This window comes from Phyllopteryx taeniolatus, chromosome 4, assembly GCF_024500385.1.
Source record: "Phyllopteryx taeniolatus isolate TA_2022b chromosome 4, UOR_Ptae_1.2, whole genome shotgun sequence".
In the NCBI taxonomy this organism is placed as follows: domain Eukaryota; kingdom Metazoa; phylum Chordata; class Actinopteri; order Syngnathiformes; family Syngnathidae; genus Phyllopteryx; species Phyllopteryx taeniolatus.
The window spans coordinates 30,467,465-30,482,203 of NC_084505.1; the positions used below are offsets into that span (position 1 = coordinate 30,467,465).

The window sequence follows — 14,739 nt, forward strand, 5'->3', positions numbered from 1 at the left end:
GGTGGTCGGAGCACTGTTCCCCCTCAACCAGGAATTGGAGAAATTGTCGTCATATTGTGCTGCTCTCGCCAAGGTGTTCCCTCCACCTCGTTGTGAGTGTTAAGTGCGGCGGTGAAGGTTTCATCCCGGCCGGGTTCATCTCGCCCTCTTCCCCTCCCCCGGACAGCGGCGTAGCGGCGTCGAGCGACCCCAAGTGGCCGAGCGGCGTCATTACACGGCCGGCAAACCGGCTGGACAGTGTCGGAGTGGTCATGTGTTGCTGTCAATGTGTTGCATTCACGGCCTCAACATGTTTTGGGGATCAGGAGAAAGTTTTTTTTTTTTTTTTTTAATTAACCTCGTTCGCGCCGCCGTGCTGTTACACAGGGTATTGCCCTTTATATAAACGTACAGTAATAACTTAATTAAATAGAAGGTAAAGAAACATTCGTGAAATCATGATTAAGATTTTAATCTTAATCTTAATTAATCTTTGCGTCTCCACTAGGTCCCCTATACTCAAACCCACAACCAAATTTGAAATCTAACACTAGGCTTCAAATCCTAATTTGAAACCCTAACCTTGCCATGAAATCCTGTTTCGAAATCCTATTCCTGTATTGAAACCTTACTTTGAAACCCTAAACGTTGCTTGACACGGCCACATTTGAGCATCCCACCCCACCCCCTTTTTGCAAACAAAATAAACAAAATCAGCAAAGGTCTGATTGTCAGCTGTCACTTAATAATTATCTTGAGCAATTATCCTGTTTTGTGGTGTGTGTTGAGAGGGATTTGTCCTCCCTGATTTGCTTAGAAAACAATCGGGAGCGACTATTGTAAATGTTGAACGTGTTCAATATTTACGATACGAAATCCTTACAATCCTGTGACTGTGACGTAAAACAGAACGATAGCTTGCATTTAATTACTGGACACAAATAGAGGAGCTCCGAACATCTGGTTGCGTTGAATGTTGTATAACGTGTCTCACGAGACATTCACCACATTGTAAAATGACACCGGGAAGAATTTGCAAGTGGAATATCGCTACCAGACAAGCTAACTTATTCTATTTCTTCTGCCGTGACTGTTTTTTTCCTTTTTTTTTTTTTTTTTTTTTTTTTTTGTGGCAGTCTGGATGCCCTGTGGCACCACACTGCCCCTTACAGGTCAGTCTTGGTACTACGAAAGACATCGCCGTTTGCAGTTTGCTTTTTTTGTTATATCGAGTTTTCCCACCTTAGACCGTTACCTCGCCCTGGTGGACTTTCAGTTGACTATAAAAGTTTTATAGCATATGTTATATTTTCATTTCCGATACCGCTTATCCTCACTAGGGTCGCTGGTATGTATGTTTATATATATTCACAATTTGTAAAAATTAAACATAAAAATTGGCTTATTTTACCTTGAAGCCTGCTCCCGGAAGTGATTGGCGCGCCTTCAGCTAGCTTGATGCAAGACGTAGCCGCCCACTGTCACAAGTGTCAACGAGTGAAACAAACAGCCGTCTCGTATTTAAGTGAACTAAATGAACATTATTCGGTCGCTGTGTAACCGTTTGGACGGATGCTCTTTAACATATCGACCACCGCGTTTATATTTGTCGCGAGTTGGTAAGTTTGACCCTTTTTATTTCTCTCTCTCTCTCTCTCTCTCTCTCTCTCTCTCTCTCTCTCTCTCTCTCTCTCTCACACACACACACACACACATACATATAAAAACCACATGAATGTCAGCCAATTCTTGTTCGTTGCCGTTAGTTGGGCTGGACTTCACTTTTAGAACGACCCGATTAAGTTCTATTGTCAGAATGATGAGACATGACAAAGTTCATATGGAAACTAAGTTTGTTTGATGGTTCATTATTTCACCATAAAAAAAAAGCCTCATAGACTACGCATTGACTACTTAACAGTATTTTCTTGGGTGTCAACATTTTATTTAAATGTTTTTTTTTTTTTTACATTTCTTTATTTTATTTTTTAATATAGTTTGATCATCTTTTTGTAATGTTACTGTTTTTTTTACATTTTTAAATATAGTATTGTTTAATGATTTATCTTCATTTAAATTTTACATTTATGTTTTTGATTAATTTTTAGAAATGTTCATTTCTTATTTTTTTCTAATCATTGAATTTTTTATCTTGTAATTTTTTTGTATTATTTCTTTTATTTTTATTTTCTATATTGTTTTAAATTCTATCACCATTTTCTGTATTTTATAAAAAAAAATCTTATTCATTTTATTTTATTTTTTGTGATATGTTAGTTGTTTACCTTTTAGTTTTTATATTATTCATATTATTTTGATCAGATTTTATACTGTACTATAATATTGATTATATTTTCTTTTCTAGGGTTAGGGATCTTTTATATATTTTTTTTGATAACCTTTTCATAGTATTTTGCATTTTTACATTGCTTGATTATCCTAGCCAATCGCAGGGCATATATAGACAAACAAATGTGTGTGTTCTATTTTTTGATGTTTTGTTTATGTACTTTTATGCACTTGTGTCCTGCCTATGCATATATATATATTTTAAAACATTTATGCAATTGCATGCCACAATGACAACAATACACTCCAACCCAGTATGCCGCGCATGACTCGATTGTTCATTGCGGCAGATTTTTTTGGTGAAAGGTCATTGTTTTATTTTGGTCACAATCCTATTTTCCGCTTGTCAAAATTGTATAATTTTCTTCAACATTGATGCAATCCCTCCTCTCCCCCTTAGGTTCAATGACTTTTATGATTCATACATACACATTTAGTATCATAAACAAATGGACGATCCCCAGTCGCAGAAATTGTGGTCATCTACAATCTATCACATCCTGCTTTTGTGGTAACCTAAGTACAACTAAATATGTAGCATGTCTGTATGGTGTAACGTTATTTACCATACTCACTCAATGTTGTCCCGTGTCCGTCATCACAGTGGCGAAGGCCCAGTGAGCGGTGAATGCGTCCGGCGCCCGGCTGCAGGCGGCCCCCTCGATGGTCTCTCCCACCATGAAGGCGATGGTGGACGCCGTGTGGGCGGTGTGGAGCATCGGGGCCTCCATCTATGACTACATCCACACCAGCGCCATGGAGGATCGCATACACGCCCTGGAGAAGGTCACCACCGTCCACCAGTGTGCCATCGGGCTGCTGTCGGCGGCCATCTTGGTGCTCTTCACCTACGTCTTCCTCAAGAAGCTTTGAGAGTGAAGCAGACTGAGGGATTCTAACAGTTGTAAGGTGAAATAATATTAATAATCTCGTTTTTAGGAACAAACTGGCTGCAGGGTCCATTGAACATTTATTGGATGTATGATGTCACTCTGATATCCTACTTTTAGTCATTTTTATTATGGACACCTAACTTGCTAATTAAATACAATTAAAATTAACCCTTAGGGCAGGGGTGTCAAACTCATTTTTGTCAAATCGTAATCATGACTTCCCTCGGCGGGCCGCTACGACTGAACCCATATAAATGAAAGATTACCACATATATTCTAATTACATACAGTATACACAACACATTGATGAATAACCAGTTTTGAAATCAGAAGCCTATAAAAACATGTTTTTCAACTATTACATTTCTTTTCAACGGTAGGATTGGAAAAAATGCTTGCAAATATCTCAGTGGTATTACACCAGAACACGATGAGCAATTTTGATTTGCTTTCGCGGGCCGCATAAAATGATGTGAGGGGCCGGATCTGGCTCCCGGGCCACCAGTTTGACACCTGTACCTTAGGGGATCTTAACCAGTAGACAAAATGTTCAGTGGTGCCTTGAGATACAAGTGACTCGACCTTGGTGTTTTTTAGATAAAAGCCATCATTTTGAGTGTTTTTTTTTTTTTTTTTGCTTTGACTTGCGAGACTTGATTTATCAAAAAAGAAGCTTAAGTTGAGAGTTGAAGTTTACTGTCAAACTGAACATAAAACAAAGAGAATTACACCTTTGTTAAACAATGCAAAATTACATTGACATGCATAGTCAGTTTTAGAAGCAATGGGTATTTGAACACAAACAGTGTGGGAACACACACGCTACAGATAATATAAAAATATGCAGGCATATATTCTTTATCCTCTACAAAGAATGACTACCATTAGAGTATCTGATTGAGTAGCAGTTTTCTCCTTTTGTGTCTGCATGACTGTATTATAATGCCTGTCGGTGGCCAAGGCAGGCACCCCAAAAGAAGCAACACAAGTGGATTGCAGCATTAAATCATGATGCACAAACTGCTTCGTTCTTTACATTCTATTGAATCATGTTAGTACTCTCTTTAAAGTACTATGTGGCATTTTTCCTTATTAAAAAGCAAACCATTTTTGGGGAGGCGGGCCTGGAATGGCCTACAGTGGACCCCCGTGGATTCGGAGTTTGGCACCTGTGGATTCACTTAGCCGCAGATGTTTTTCTTTTTCATTTTTTGTTTAAATTTTTTCTTTTTAGAGGTGGAACCAACTCCAGAAACACTGATTGGTGGTTTATCCCCAATTATTCAAGAATGTATTCAGTAAATAAATTCCATCCATTTTCTGTACCGCTTATTCTCACGAGGGTCGCGGGCGTGCTGGAGCCTATCCCAGCTATCTTTGGGCGAGAGGCGGGGTACACCCTGAACTGGTCGCCAGCCAATCACAGTGTAAATAAATACATGAATGAATAATTTAATGCAATTATAATAGGTTTCAATTATCTGCCAATTTTTGCTATTCGTGTTCCGGCCCGGTCCCTATCCGCCACGAATAGCGGGGGTCCACTGTAATGGCATTTACATTAATTTCAATAGGGAAAGATGATTTTGAGTTGTGACTGTATTGAGTAACAAGTGTGGTCATGGGAAGAATTAAACTCATATCTCAAGGCACCACTGTATGATTTCTGCAAAGAAATATCGCGCGAGTCGTAAATAACATGTACACACAGGCCACAACACTAGGTACACTTGCAAAACTTTACAAAGATAATGCTCGGTAAGGCTTGACACGGTCAGAGGGGTATTTGTGTATTATGTTTCTTATTGTGGTTTTACTTTGTAGTGGCGTACAACTGCACTTTCCATTATTCTCATTGAGCAAAATGAGACAGAATGTAATTTTTTAGACAATAAACATGTCAAATGAATACTGTACCTCTGACAATGTCGATTAAAATGAACATTATGTTTTGTTAAGGAAAGCATTTTACCAAATCCCACTTATTGTGCTGGAGTACCTAATGTCAAGGTAATTGCATCATTTTAAAAGGGATCATTATTGAAATACATTGTTGCTATTTTATCTGCCTGAAGGAATGTTACATCTTAGCTTCTGCAAGATGAGGATGGTATGGAAATGTAATTTTTATCAGTCTACTGATGGGGGAAGAAACCACTGTATCACTAAATTCATCCTCCTTGTGTTCAATTTAATAATTACAATGTACCTAAAATGCTTAGTTAACTTTATACTCAAGATGCTGTATGAGGCAATAAAGTGTCCTTAACACTGTCCATGTTTTTTTTCACAGCGAAGACTTGGATTATTATTGTATAGCATGTATTTTAATAGATTGTTCACGGTAATTCATTAAATCAGGGGTTGGGATCATTTTTCACTGTCAAGACTCTGGAGCCATTTCAGTTTTCAGTGGGGGTCATATTAAATTTCATATTAAATTTATTTTTACCATTATATCTTATGAACACTTGAGGTTTCAAATGTTTTTTTTCCAATATAATTTCTCTGAGGTTCTATTTGCTTTTACCATCGTATGACAGTCTGGATCAGACATTCTCAGATCATATAGGCTCTCCCACACGATTCTGTAATATAACTGCTTTACAATGCTCATTTCTGGATCGAATTATGTTAAATTAGAAGTGGCTTTAAAATGATGTGTTAGTATGATAGCTATTTGGATTGACTTCACAGAATTTAAATTTGATATTTTTATTTGAACAGGATCAAAGTATGCCTTTTTAATGACAAATTCCACCGGCATCGTTTTCCAACGTCACTCTATATTGAAAGTGTAAATGCATCTGGAAACATTTAGCCCCACTTTTCAGAAGATTTCTCTTGACAACTCTGGAAGACATCTGGAACGTGGACATCAGACTTAGCAAAACAGGGTCAAACGATACATGCGTCCAAGGGAAGGCTGTGAAAACCAGCCAACGTCTTCATGTGTTCCCTCAGGCTGACCAACTCCTGCTGATTGAACATGCCTCAACCTGCACTGCTTCAAATTGGACTCACAGGTGTCCAGTCTGCAGGAGAGTGTATTTGGAGGTAAACCTCTCCACACTTTCGCCCTCCAGAAACTTCATGGCTCTCCAGTGGATCTTGCCGCAGTTCTCTGGCTGGCCGAGCGGCCCCATCTCCTCTTGGATGTAATCTAGCCACAGATCTTGCAAAACACAGATGTCAAGTGTGAAAAAGAACACTCCGCTCAACTCTCACGAGTTTTTCGAGACACCGGCTGTTGTTCGGCCGGGTTTTCATCTTGAGTTGCGAGCAACAATTTGCGCTAGCCGTGGTGGCAGCGAATTTCACAACAAGCGGTAATTTTGCAGATTGGGAACAATTCTTCCGCCCGAAAAAGATGTCAAATGCTTGCTTCAAGCTGTTTATTTGGCACACCCAATTGAAATGCACTTAAAAACTAAACATAAACAAAGAGAATCACAAGTTGCGTGTTAACTAGCTTAACGCTAACTCACAATTCAAAACGCCGTTCGAGTGTCGTGGTGCGAATAAACCTTCAGTCATATTTCATCACAAGTGGTAGCAACACATGCGGACGGCGCATACAACTCTTACACGCACATATTATTCTTATATTCGATTCATATTATTTTATTGCAGTCTTGTTTCATTCTACATGGAGTATGTCCATTATGTAATATACTGCCCCCTAACCAGAATGAGCAGCACAATGCCTATCGAATTATCATGATGCACGTGATGTATGCAACTGTTGCGGGGAAATTAACGTCACACCTCTGCCCCCTCACGTGATTAAACCCGGAAGCATACGCAGGTAGTCTGCAAACCTGTGGCTAGCAGACTCCCTGTGTATGTTGCGATTGTTGACATGATAGTTTGAACAACATATTAGTAAGTTCTTTAAATAACCTTCATACTAAATCATGGCATATTGCAAATAACTGTTTAGACTGATAATACTGTCCATCTTTTTGACAAGAACTCATCTCACCTTCATCAGAGGAGCCAAACTCTTGCAGGACCCTCTCATAGTAGTCCCTCAGATTGTTCATCTTTGGGCTCTCCTGCATGAACAACACTACATTAACTCAAATCGAGTGAGACTTAAAATTCAGCTCGTAGATTCTCAAAGTGTGATAAGTGTACTAACTAGAGTTACGTGAGCCCCCTCTGGTGGTATGTGAAGAATCACTGAATTAAATGTTCTAATTGCATAATGTCACAGTGACTTAAACTGTTGTCGTTTTGTTTTTTGTTTTGTTTTTTTAAATCTAGTACATTTGTTACGTACAATTCAGTTGATTTTAACATTTAAGTACAATACATTTGCATTAACTGAATAATAATTTATTTCCTCTATATTTAAGTGTTTATGTTCAACCTATGCATAATGTTACAGTGGCTTAAAATAATACTAAATGTAATACTTTTGTAGGAATAAAACCACCTCGTTTTTAAATGAGCATTCACGTCCTCTACACTGGTGTATTTTAATGTTGGTCATGATGGTGGTACTTAACTATTTTTTCAGGTGGAGTAAAAAGTTTGAGAACCACTGATCTAAACGATTACTTTCACAAGTGTGTTTCGCTTTTTGTGTTTTCGGTGATGTCCCCTCTTAAGAAGGGTGCCGGTGATGGCAAAAATCTGAAATGAACCTTATCGCGACTTAGTAAAACATGAGTGATGCAATTTTTTTTAAATACCAAAAGGCCACCAAAAACACTAGGTGAGAGTATGACTCTGCAAACGCCCTCCTGTTCCCTCTACATTGCGTTCCATTCGGGCCTCTTCAAAGGGTGAGTAGTCTTACTTTATTTTAGTTTCATACTACAGCAATTTCTAAAGTTATTTTTACACTTTTATGATAGTTATAAACGTTATTTAAAACATTGCCTGTAAAGGTTTTATGATGCTGACAGTTTAACTTGGAATAAATTGTTTTACATTATTTCCTTTTGAAATGAAAACAGCTTGAGAGGAATCTAACGAGCTGGACTTTGTAGTTTTCTCTGTATTTTAAAAGATCACTTTCTTAACTTACGACAGAGTATTTGATGCACTCACTTGTTCTTTCTCAATCTGTATCACTTTGGTGAAGAAAGGTTTGGATAAAGGTCGGTTCTCCTGTAAACTAAAACAAACACACATTATTTCCCCCATTATAGTCTTTAATTTACATGATTGAAAAGATCTCTTTACTTACCTTGTGAAAGTCTTTCTCGCTTTCTTGTAGCCTCCAGTGGAGTATGACCAATCAACGTAGCGCTCTTTCATCTCCACGGCAACCGCCGCCACCGCAGACAGCAGACCTCTCTTGGAACAAGGAGGGAGAACAAAGTGTCCGGCGAAAGTATTATTGTATTGTGTGGATACTAATGGCTGTTCAGTGTGGACTGCCGTGTCTGGTGGATTTAATTTGAACCTTGAAAATGGCTTCAGTCTCCTCTGGGTTCTGGTTGGCTATGCTCCACTGGACCAGCAGCCGCCAAATTGGTAAGCTCTCCTGGTGGCCCAAGAGGACACAGTTCAGGAAGAACCATCGTAATAATCATGCAGACACATTTATGATAATTTCATTTTCATTTTATATACTGCCTGTTTAATGTTCAGGCTCAAAAGGAAGCTGGAGTCTATCCCAGGTGACCTATGGTCACTTCTAGTAAACTACATCCAGATGCATAAAAATCAGCTCTGTGAACCACTAAAGTAGCAATTACGACCAAATCGACTCAGTGTGGATTATAAACCATTGTTGAAGACTTGTAATGCGCATTTGAAAAATGCAGGCTCATCAATACAGCAGTGGAGCCACTTCAAGATGCCTTGGGGGCTTAACGCCCACATAAGTTGCAGAAAGTGTAGTAATCCTCCTCACGCCGCTACTGCTCACGCCAAGTCTTATGAAACCCCTGGCACAACAATAACAAACTCATCTCTTGGGTTTATGAAAATGTCCATGACTGTCAAATTTAAATTTCAGTTATAATCATTTAATATTCATTTTTGAAGGGTCTTTTATGTTGCCTACTGCTTTCCTGAGGACTGGAGGAATCGATAGTGGAGGTTAATAGGATGGAAAGGAGGCTAATTGGAGACACCTCTATCAGAGTTGCTGGTGTGTGCGTACCTTGGGATGGATGTGCGTGAGCGCATCCTGGAACAGCCGCCCGACATCGTCCTTCCCCAACTGAACCAGCGTCTGCAAGGCCATGCTCCACGCCGACACCGATTGGCTGTAGCGCCGCGTGGCTGCAATCGCGACGCCTGCCGCGCCCTCTGCGTCTCCTGACGAGAGCATGATCTGCAGCTGCCGGAGAACATTGTGTGAAGTGGGACAGAGAAGGGAATCCCAACGTGAGGATACTCTAACACAATTGTACTTGTCTTACCCAGTTCTTGTAATAATCCTCTTTCAGCAGTGATGAGTCGTGGGCGCGCCGCAGAACTCCCAGCAGCCTCTCTTGTCTCTGTGACATGCAACTAGCATTATAATCAATTTTTTATTTCGCTTATCCCGCTCAGGGTTACAGGGGGCTAGGAGCACCATGAGTTGCTCCTTGATTACCTTGTCCTTCAACTCTTGGACGTTTGTCTTCCTTTTCACCCTCTCCAGACAAAAGGCAACGTAGGAGGTCCACATGGGTTCTGCAGGAGGTAAGACAACATCACAAAAGAGGCGTTAAACAGTCAAATCAAACCACCTCAAAAACTAATTCCTGTATTTCCTCAAAAAATGGAATAGGAAACCTCAAATAGATGAGTCTTTCCCCTACTCAGGAAAATATAGCTAAGTAGCATTAATTGACTTCACTTTGCTCGAATATCACTGTGTTGTGGTAGACGTCCTTACCACGATACAAGCCACCTGCATAGCAGACATGGCATCTGTAAAGCTGAAGTTTAAGGTGGACTTTCAACATTAAAGGCGGGGGAGTTCATGGGGAGGTTTTACAGTTTATTTACTTCAGACACACACACAACAGAGTCGTACACAGAAAGACGATTTTAAAAAAGATAGGGACAGATCTACCTTTCAGTTCATTTTAATTGTTTAACATAAAATGACAAAAAAAATATATGAATGTTCATCTGGCCTTTAGAGACTTTCTATAGCATATTAGTGGTGTGTGTGAATTTTTGTCTATTCATCTTAAAGAAAATTTGTGAAGCCAGAGGACACACAATCTTTTTTTCTTGTTCATCCCAAAGGTGTTTGATGGGCTTTAAGTCAAGTTCTTCCACAACAAACTCATCCAAGCAAACCTTTATGGACACTGCTTTGTGTTCTGGGAACTAACTAGGAACTTCCCTAAACGGTTCCCACAAAATTAGACAATTATCCCAAATGTCTTGACAAGATTAGAGTAAAACCTCTAATTGCTCAATCAATTAGTTCATGATTAACAATGCGGTTTGCGTAGGTGAAGACTCTTACCAGTGTTGATTTTCTCGAGTCCTTGCTCGTAAACCTGACAGCATTGCACTTCTCTTCGGTCAACCTCCGAAGCGCGGCCCTTGGCGGTCCGGAGCTCCTCTCCCGCTCCCGGAGCCTCCAGCTCCCTCTTGGCCAAGAAGTCCCACGTCACGCTGTGGTCCAGAAATTTGGTTTGTAGGCTGCAAGACGAGGGGACAGGAAAGTCCAGGTGAGCTTCACCTTGGATGTTTGGGACAGACTGGGTTTAGTCGTGACTCACTCCTGCAGGATGACCTCTTGGAAGTCTTTGGTGAAGTCAAAAATGGATGCGATGTTCAGGAGTGAGATGACAAACTCTGCCTCTGTGGGACAAAAGGATATAATGGTTACTTAATACCGATAATATATTCATGTGAGAACTTAAAATATGAACCATGCCCACCTTTGTTTTTGTCTGTGGCATCATTGTACACAACCATCGCCAGTTTTCCACTCAGGATCTCTGCAGAAAACTCATATTCACCCTATTCACCAATACAAACAATGGGACTGTTTTTATTTTCATCATCCGTCTTCTACAGTGCATCTGACAAGTTTTCACTTTTTCCTCCCTGTTACATTAAAGTCTTATTGCAAAGTAGATTTTTTTTTCTTTACAAATTTGAAAACATTTTCTTTAATATACTATCGGAAGTTGTGTGTAGAATTTTGTGGAAAAAATTAATTTACAGTTGTCCCTCACTATATCGCAGTTAAATTGTTGTGGCTTCATTGCATCATTCATTCATTGTGTTTTTTTTTTTTTTTTTTTTTTTTTAATTCCACTTAAACTACCGCTCAAAAATTTGAGAACACCCCACTTTTTCCGGCCTTATTTTTCAATTGAAATTCATGCAGTTCAATTTCTCATTTTACTCTAAAATGAAAGCACAGAAACAGAACAAACTACTCAAGTTACAAGCGAAATCATGGAATCAATCTTCAAACAAAAATGTATTCTAAACCTTTGACTCATTAAAGTCGCCATCTTGGGCAGATATAACAGCCGAATACACTTTTAGCATCATAACTAAAACGTAAATCAAATATTCCTCAGAAAGTTCTTCCCAACTCTGCTGTGGAAGTTCCCATAACTGTGTGGCACTTGTCGGTTGTGTTGCTATCACTCTTTTGTCCAGTTTAGAAGTAAACCCTTAACCCACGCTGTTTGCACCTATGCCAGACAAGTGAAGTACTACACCATCTGTGATTATTTTCAAATGTACGTTTTAAATAACATTACTGACATTATTTTATCAATAATATTTAGAATTTATAACATTTTTAACATTTTTTAAATGACATTATAAAGGCTGCGGTCTCGCCCGCAGGACCCAGATGAGGAGATCCACCTTTATACCCCAGGCTGTTCTCCTCCTGAACTCTGGCCTTGCCAACAAGGACGACACACTATTTATTCTGAGAATAGTCAGTGCAATAATGTAAAAATACATCCTGTATATTTTTCCCTGATTTAAATTATGTTGTGAACTTTGTTTAAATAACTGTGCCGCTCTCTCCTACCTTAAATGCCACACAGGGCTAAAAAAAACATTTTCTGAATCTGAATGAATTTCCTAAATTGTATCTTTCGGGATTGTTACCCACTCACTATGTCAATCTGAGCTTGTTCCAGCTCTGCCTTCTGCTTCCTCAGCTTCTCACAGTGCAACAGCTCCATCCGGAGGTACTGCAACACATTATGTAATTAGCTCAGATGCTTCTTGGGACATCAAAACATGTGAAAATGCCATGTATATTCTTGCTCCGTACCTCCTGGTAGACCTTTTTGTTGCCTGGGTGGAAGCGTAGCGCCCTGAGGAACAAATGTCGGGCACTTTCTGAGGAATTCCTCTCTTCCAGTTCGCTCTTGGCTGCCATGATCCACAGTGCTAGAGGCAAAAAGCAGATCACAGGCCAAAATAGCGTCAACATGTTTTGCTCATACCTCAAAAATGCTGATTAAAAGGGATGAAGCCAAAGGGTACCTGGTTTATCGGGATGGATGGCCAGCATGGTGGAGAACACCTTGCTGAGCTGCCCTCGCGTGGACTGACGAAAGATACAAAGATCGCTTATTTACACCTACGTGATTTAAATTAATTGACAATAATTCATTTGTACGTACCCATTTCTTACAGAAGGCGACGTGCGAAAGCCAAAGCTGCACGTCATCCTGCAAGGGAAAGGTGTTTGTTATGCATTCACTTATTTATTTTTAGTCTATTACACACTGCTATTACAATTATGAGTTGCATTTTATCATAATAATCTTGTAACATTACAACTCTTTTCTTTTAAAAATAGAACTATTCATGTAATACTACAATTTTTTTTAAAATAAGACTTAATTATCATGTGTCATAAAAATGACGATTGCAAAATTAGACCTTCATTCGGCAAAAATTAAATTTAAATCATGTAACATAACACTTGTAAAAAAAATTATTTTAGTAAATGTTTGACTGCATTCAAGTAACAGTATGACTAAAGTTGCATGAGAATGGTGTAATATAACTTGTACAAATATAACGATTTTAATTGTAAAACTTTGTTTCTTAAGACTTAATTCTTGTAACATTTTGACTTAATTCTAGTAAAAATGAAACTTTCCGCTCTTAAAATTACCTTTTCCACAACAAACTTTAACCTTTAAATGACATAAAAAATTATAATAGAAACATCACCATTCTTGCAACATTACGAAAAAACTTATTTAAATGACTATATTCTTATAAAAATACGACTTTAATCTTGTAAAACGAAAATGCGTTTTCTTGTTCACCAATGAACTAAATACAACTATACTCATATTACATTTTGTTTCTGCTTAGACATTTTCCCCTTCTAAAAATAAGACTTCTGAAAATATTGACTTGTTCTTGTAATATTACAGTAATTGTAAAATTACGTTTTTATTCTCATACAAATATGACTTTTTCCTTTATCCATGAGCTTTTTTTTTTTGTGTCAATATCTGACTTGCCAAAGGAATCATCAGTGCAACGTAGTCAGATAATATTGCTTTGGTGGTCCAACATGGCTTTTAATATTTGATTTGAAAATACCTTCCACTTGTTTGTGGCCCTTCTGAAGACACTGTTGATTCTGTGTATGATGGGAAACTCAATGTCTTCCTTCTTGAACTGGTAGCGTATGTGCTGCGAAGCAAACATGGAGATGAGAAGCAGTTTGACAACAGCACGGATGTAGGCCTGTATATTGTGATGCTAATCATAATGTCATAATTATATAATGCGTCCACCAACCGCTCTCCTCTTCTTGACCAACTCCAGGACGTTGATTTCATACTGCAATTTAACATTGTCCATCAATGAAACTTTTCAACATCAGTGACATTAATGTGAGTGAATTTGAGGTAAGATCCCTCAACCTGTATGTATCCTATAAAGTCATCTTTATTGACGATCAGCCTGTGAAGTTTGTATTCCAGTGATGTCACCCTCTTGATGATGGCTCTGCAAAACACAAAGTTGTGCTCAACTTATTCATGATGATAAGTAAACCACCACCTCCACATTGAAAACCATTCATAATTCGTGAACATTGTCCTAAGTGTTTTTTTTTTACTTGACTTCTTTCTTGGTGAAGAGTCCGACTCTTTCCAGTTGCTCCAACTCCGGAATTCTGTCCTCGATTCGCTGCTGAACGACCTCCGCCATGTTGGCCCCTCAAAAGCGTCAGATTCACCGGTCTTTTGGTTTAAATTAATGAACTAATGTAAGGTTTGTTAATGTACTATCATAAAATCAAGTTCGTACCACGAGACAGCTAGTGTTAGCAACGAACCACTTCGGTCACACATGTCCGGAAGTTGTGATGCACCATACTTCCGGGTGCCTCATCAAATAGCTCCGACAGGAAAATACGTACGTACATATGTAGTACCGAATAAATTATAATAAAAATAATGGTTATATTCATATTAATAGACGTCTTTATATAAACCAGTAGTACTGTAACTTTGTTTTATACCAGGTACCATCTTAACAACTGTTAGCTCCCCAAGTACCACCATAATAGCCAACATCAAAATACAGTAACGTT

The 14,739-nt window shown here is 38.8% G+C and overlaps 1 protein-coding gene and 1 long non-coding RNA gene across 2 annotated transcripts; one reads left to right on the forward strand and one right to left on the reverse strand.

Annotated features, from left to right (window-relative positions):
* The first annotated feature begins 1,148 nt into the window (after window positions 1-1,148).
* On the forward strand, window positions 1,149-5,495 carry LOC133477149 (uncharacterized). The gene is made up of 2 exons (XR_009788252.1): window positions 1,149-1,598; window positions 2,933-5,495. It is a non-coding gene; the product is annotated as an uncharacterized LOC133477149 (long non-coding RNA).
* A 425-nt stretch (window positions 5,496-5,920) lies between these two features.
* On the reverse strand, window positions 5,921-14,534 carry utp6 (UTP6 small subunit processome component). The gene is made up of 19 exons (XM_061771568.1): window positions 14,263-14,534; window positions 14,066-14,150; window positions 13,941-13,982; window positions 13,740-13,832; window positions 12,800-12,847; window positions 12,660-12,723; window positions 12,445-12,563; window positions 12,284-12,361; window positions 11,075-11,156; window positions 10,913-10,994; window positions 10,654-10,832; window positions 9,784-9,863; window positions 9,608-9,685; window positions 9,346-9,525; window positions 8,641-8,721; window positions 8,422-8,531; window positions 8,283-8,349; window positions 7,207-7,279; window positions 5,921-6,396 (listed from the first exon to the last, which is right to left on the reverse strand). Exons 1-19 carry the CDS (start codon window positions 14,352-14,354, stop codon window positions 6,242-6,244), a joined length of 1,788 nt encoding a protein of 595 aa, XP_061627552.1. The 5' UTR covers window positions 14,355-14,534; the 3' UTR covers window positions 5,921-6,241.
* Between the last annotated feature and the right edge of the window lie 205 nt (window positions 14,535-14,739).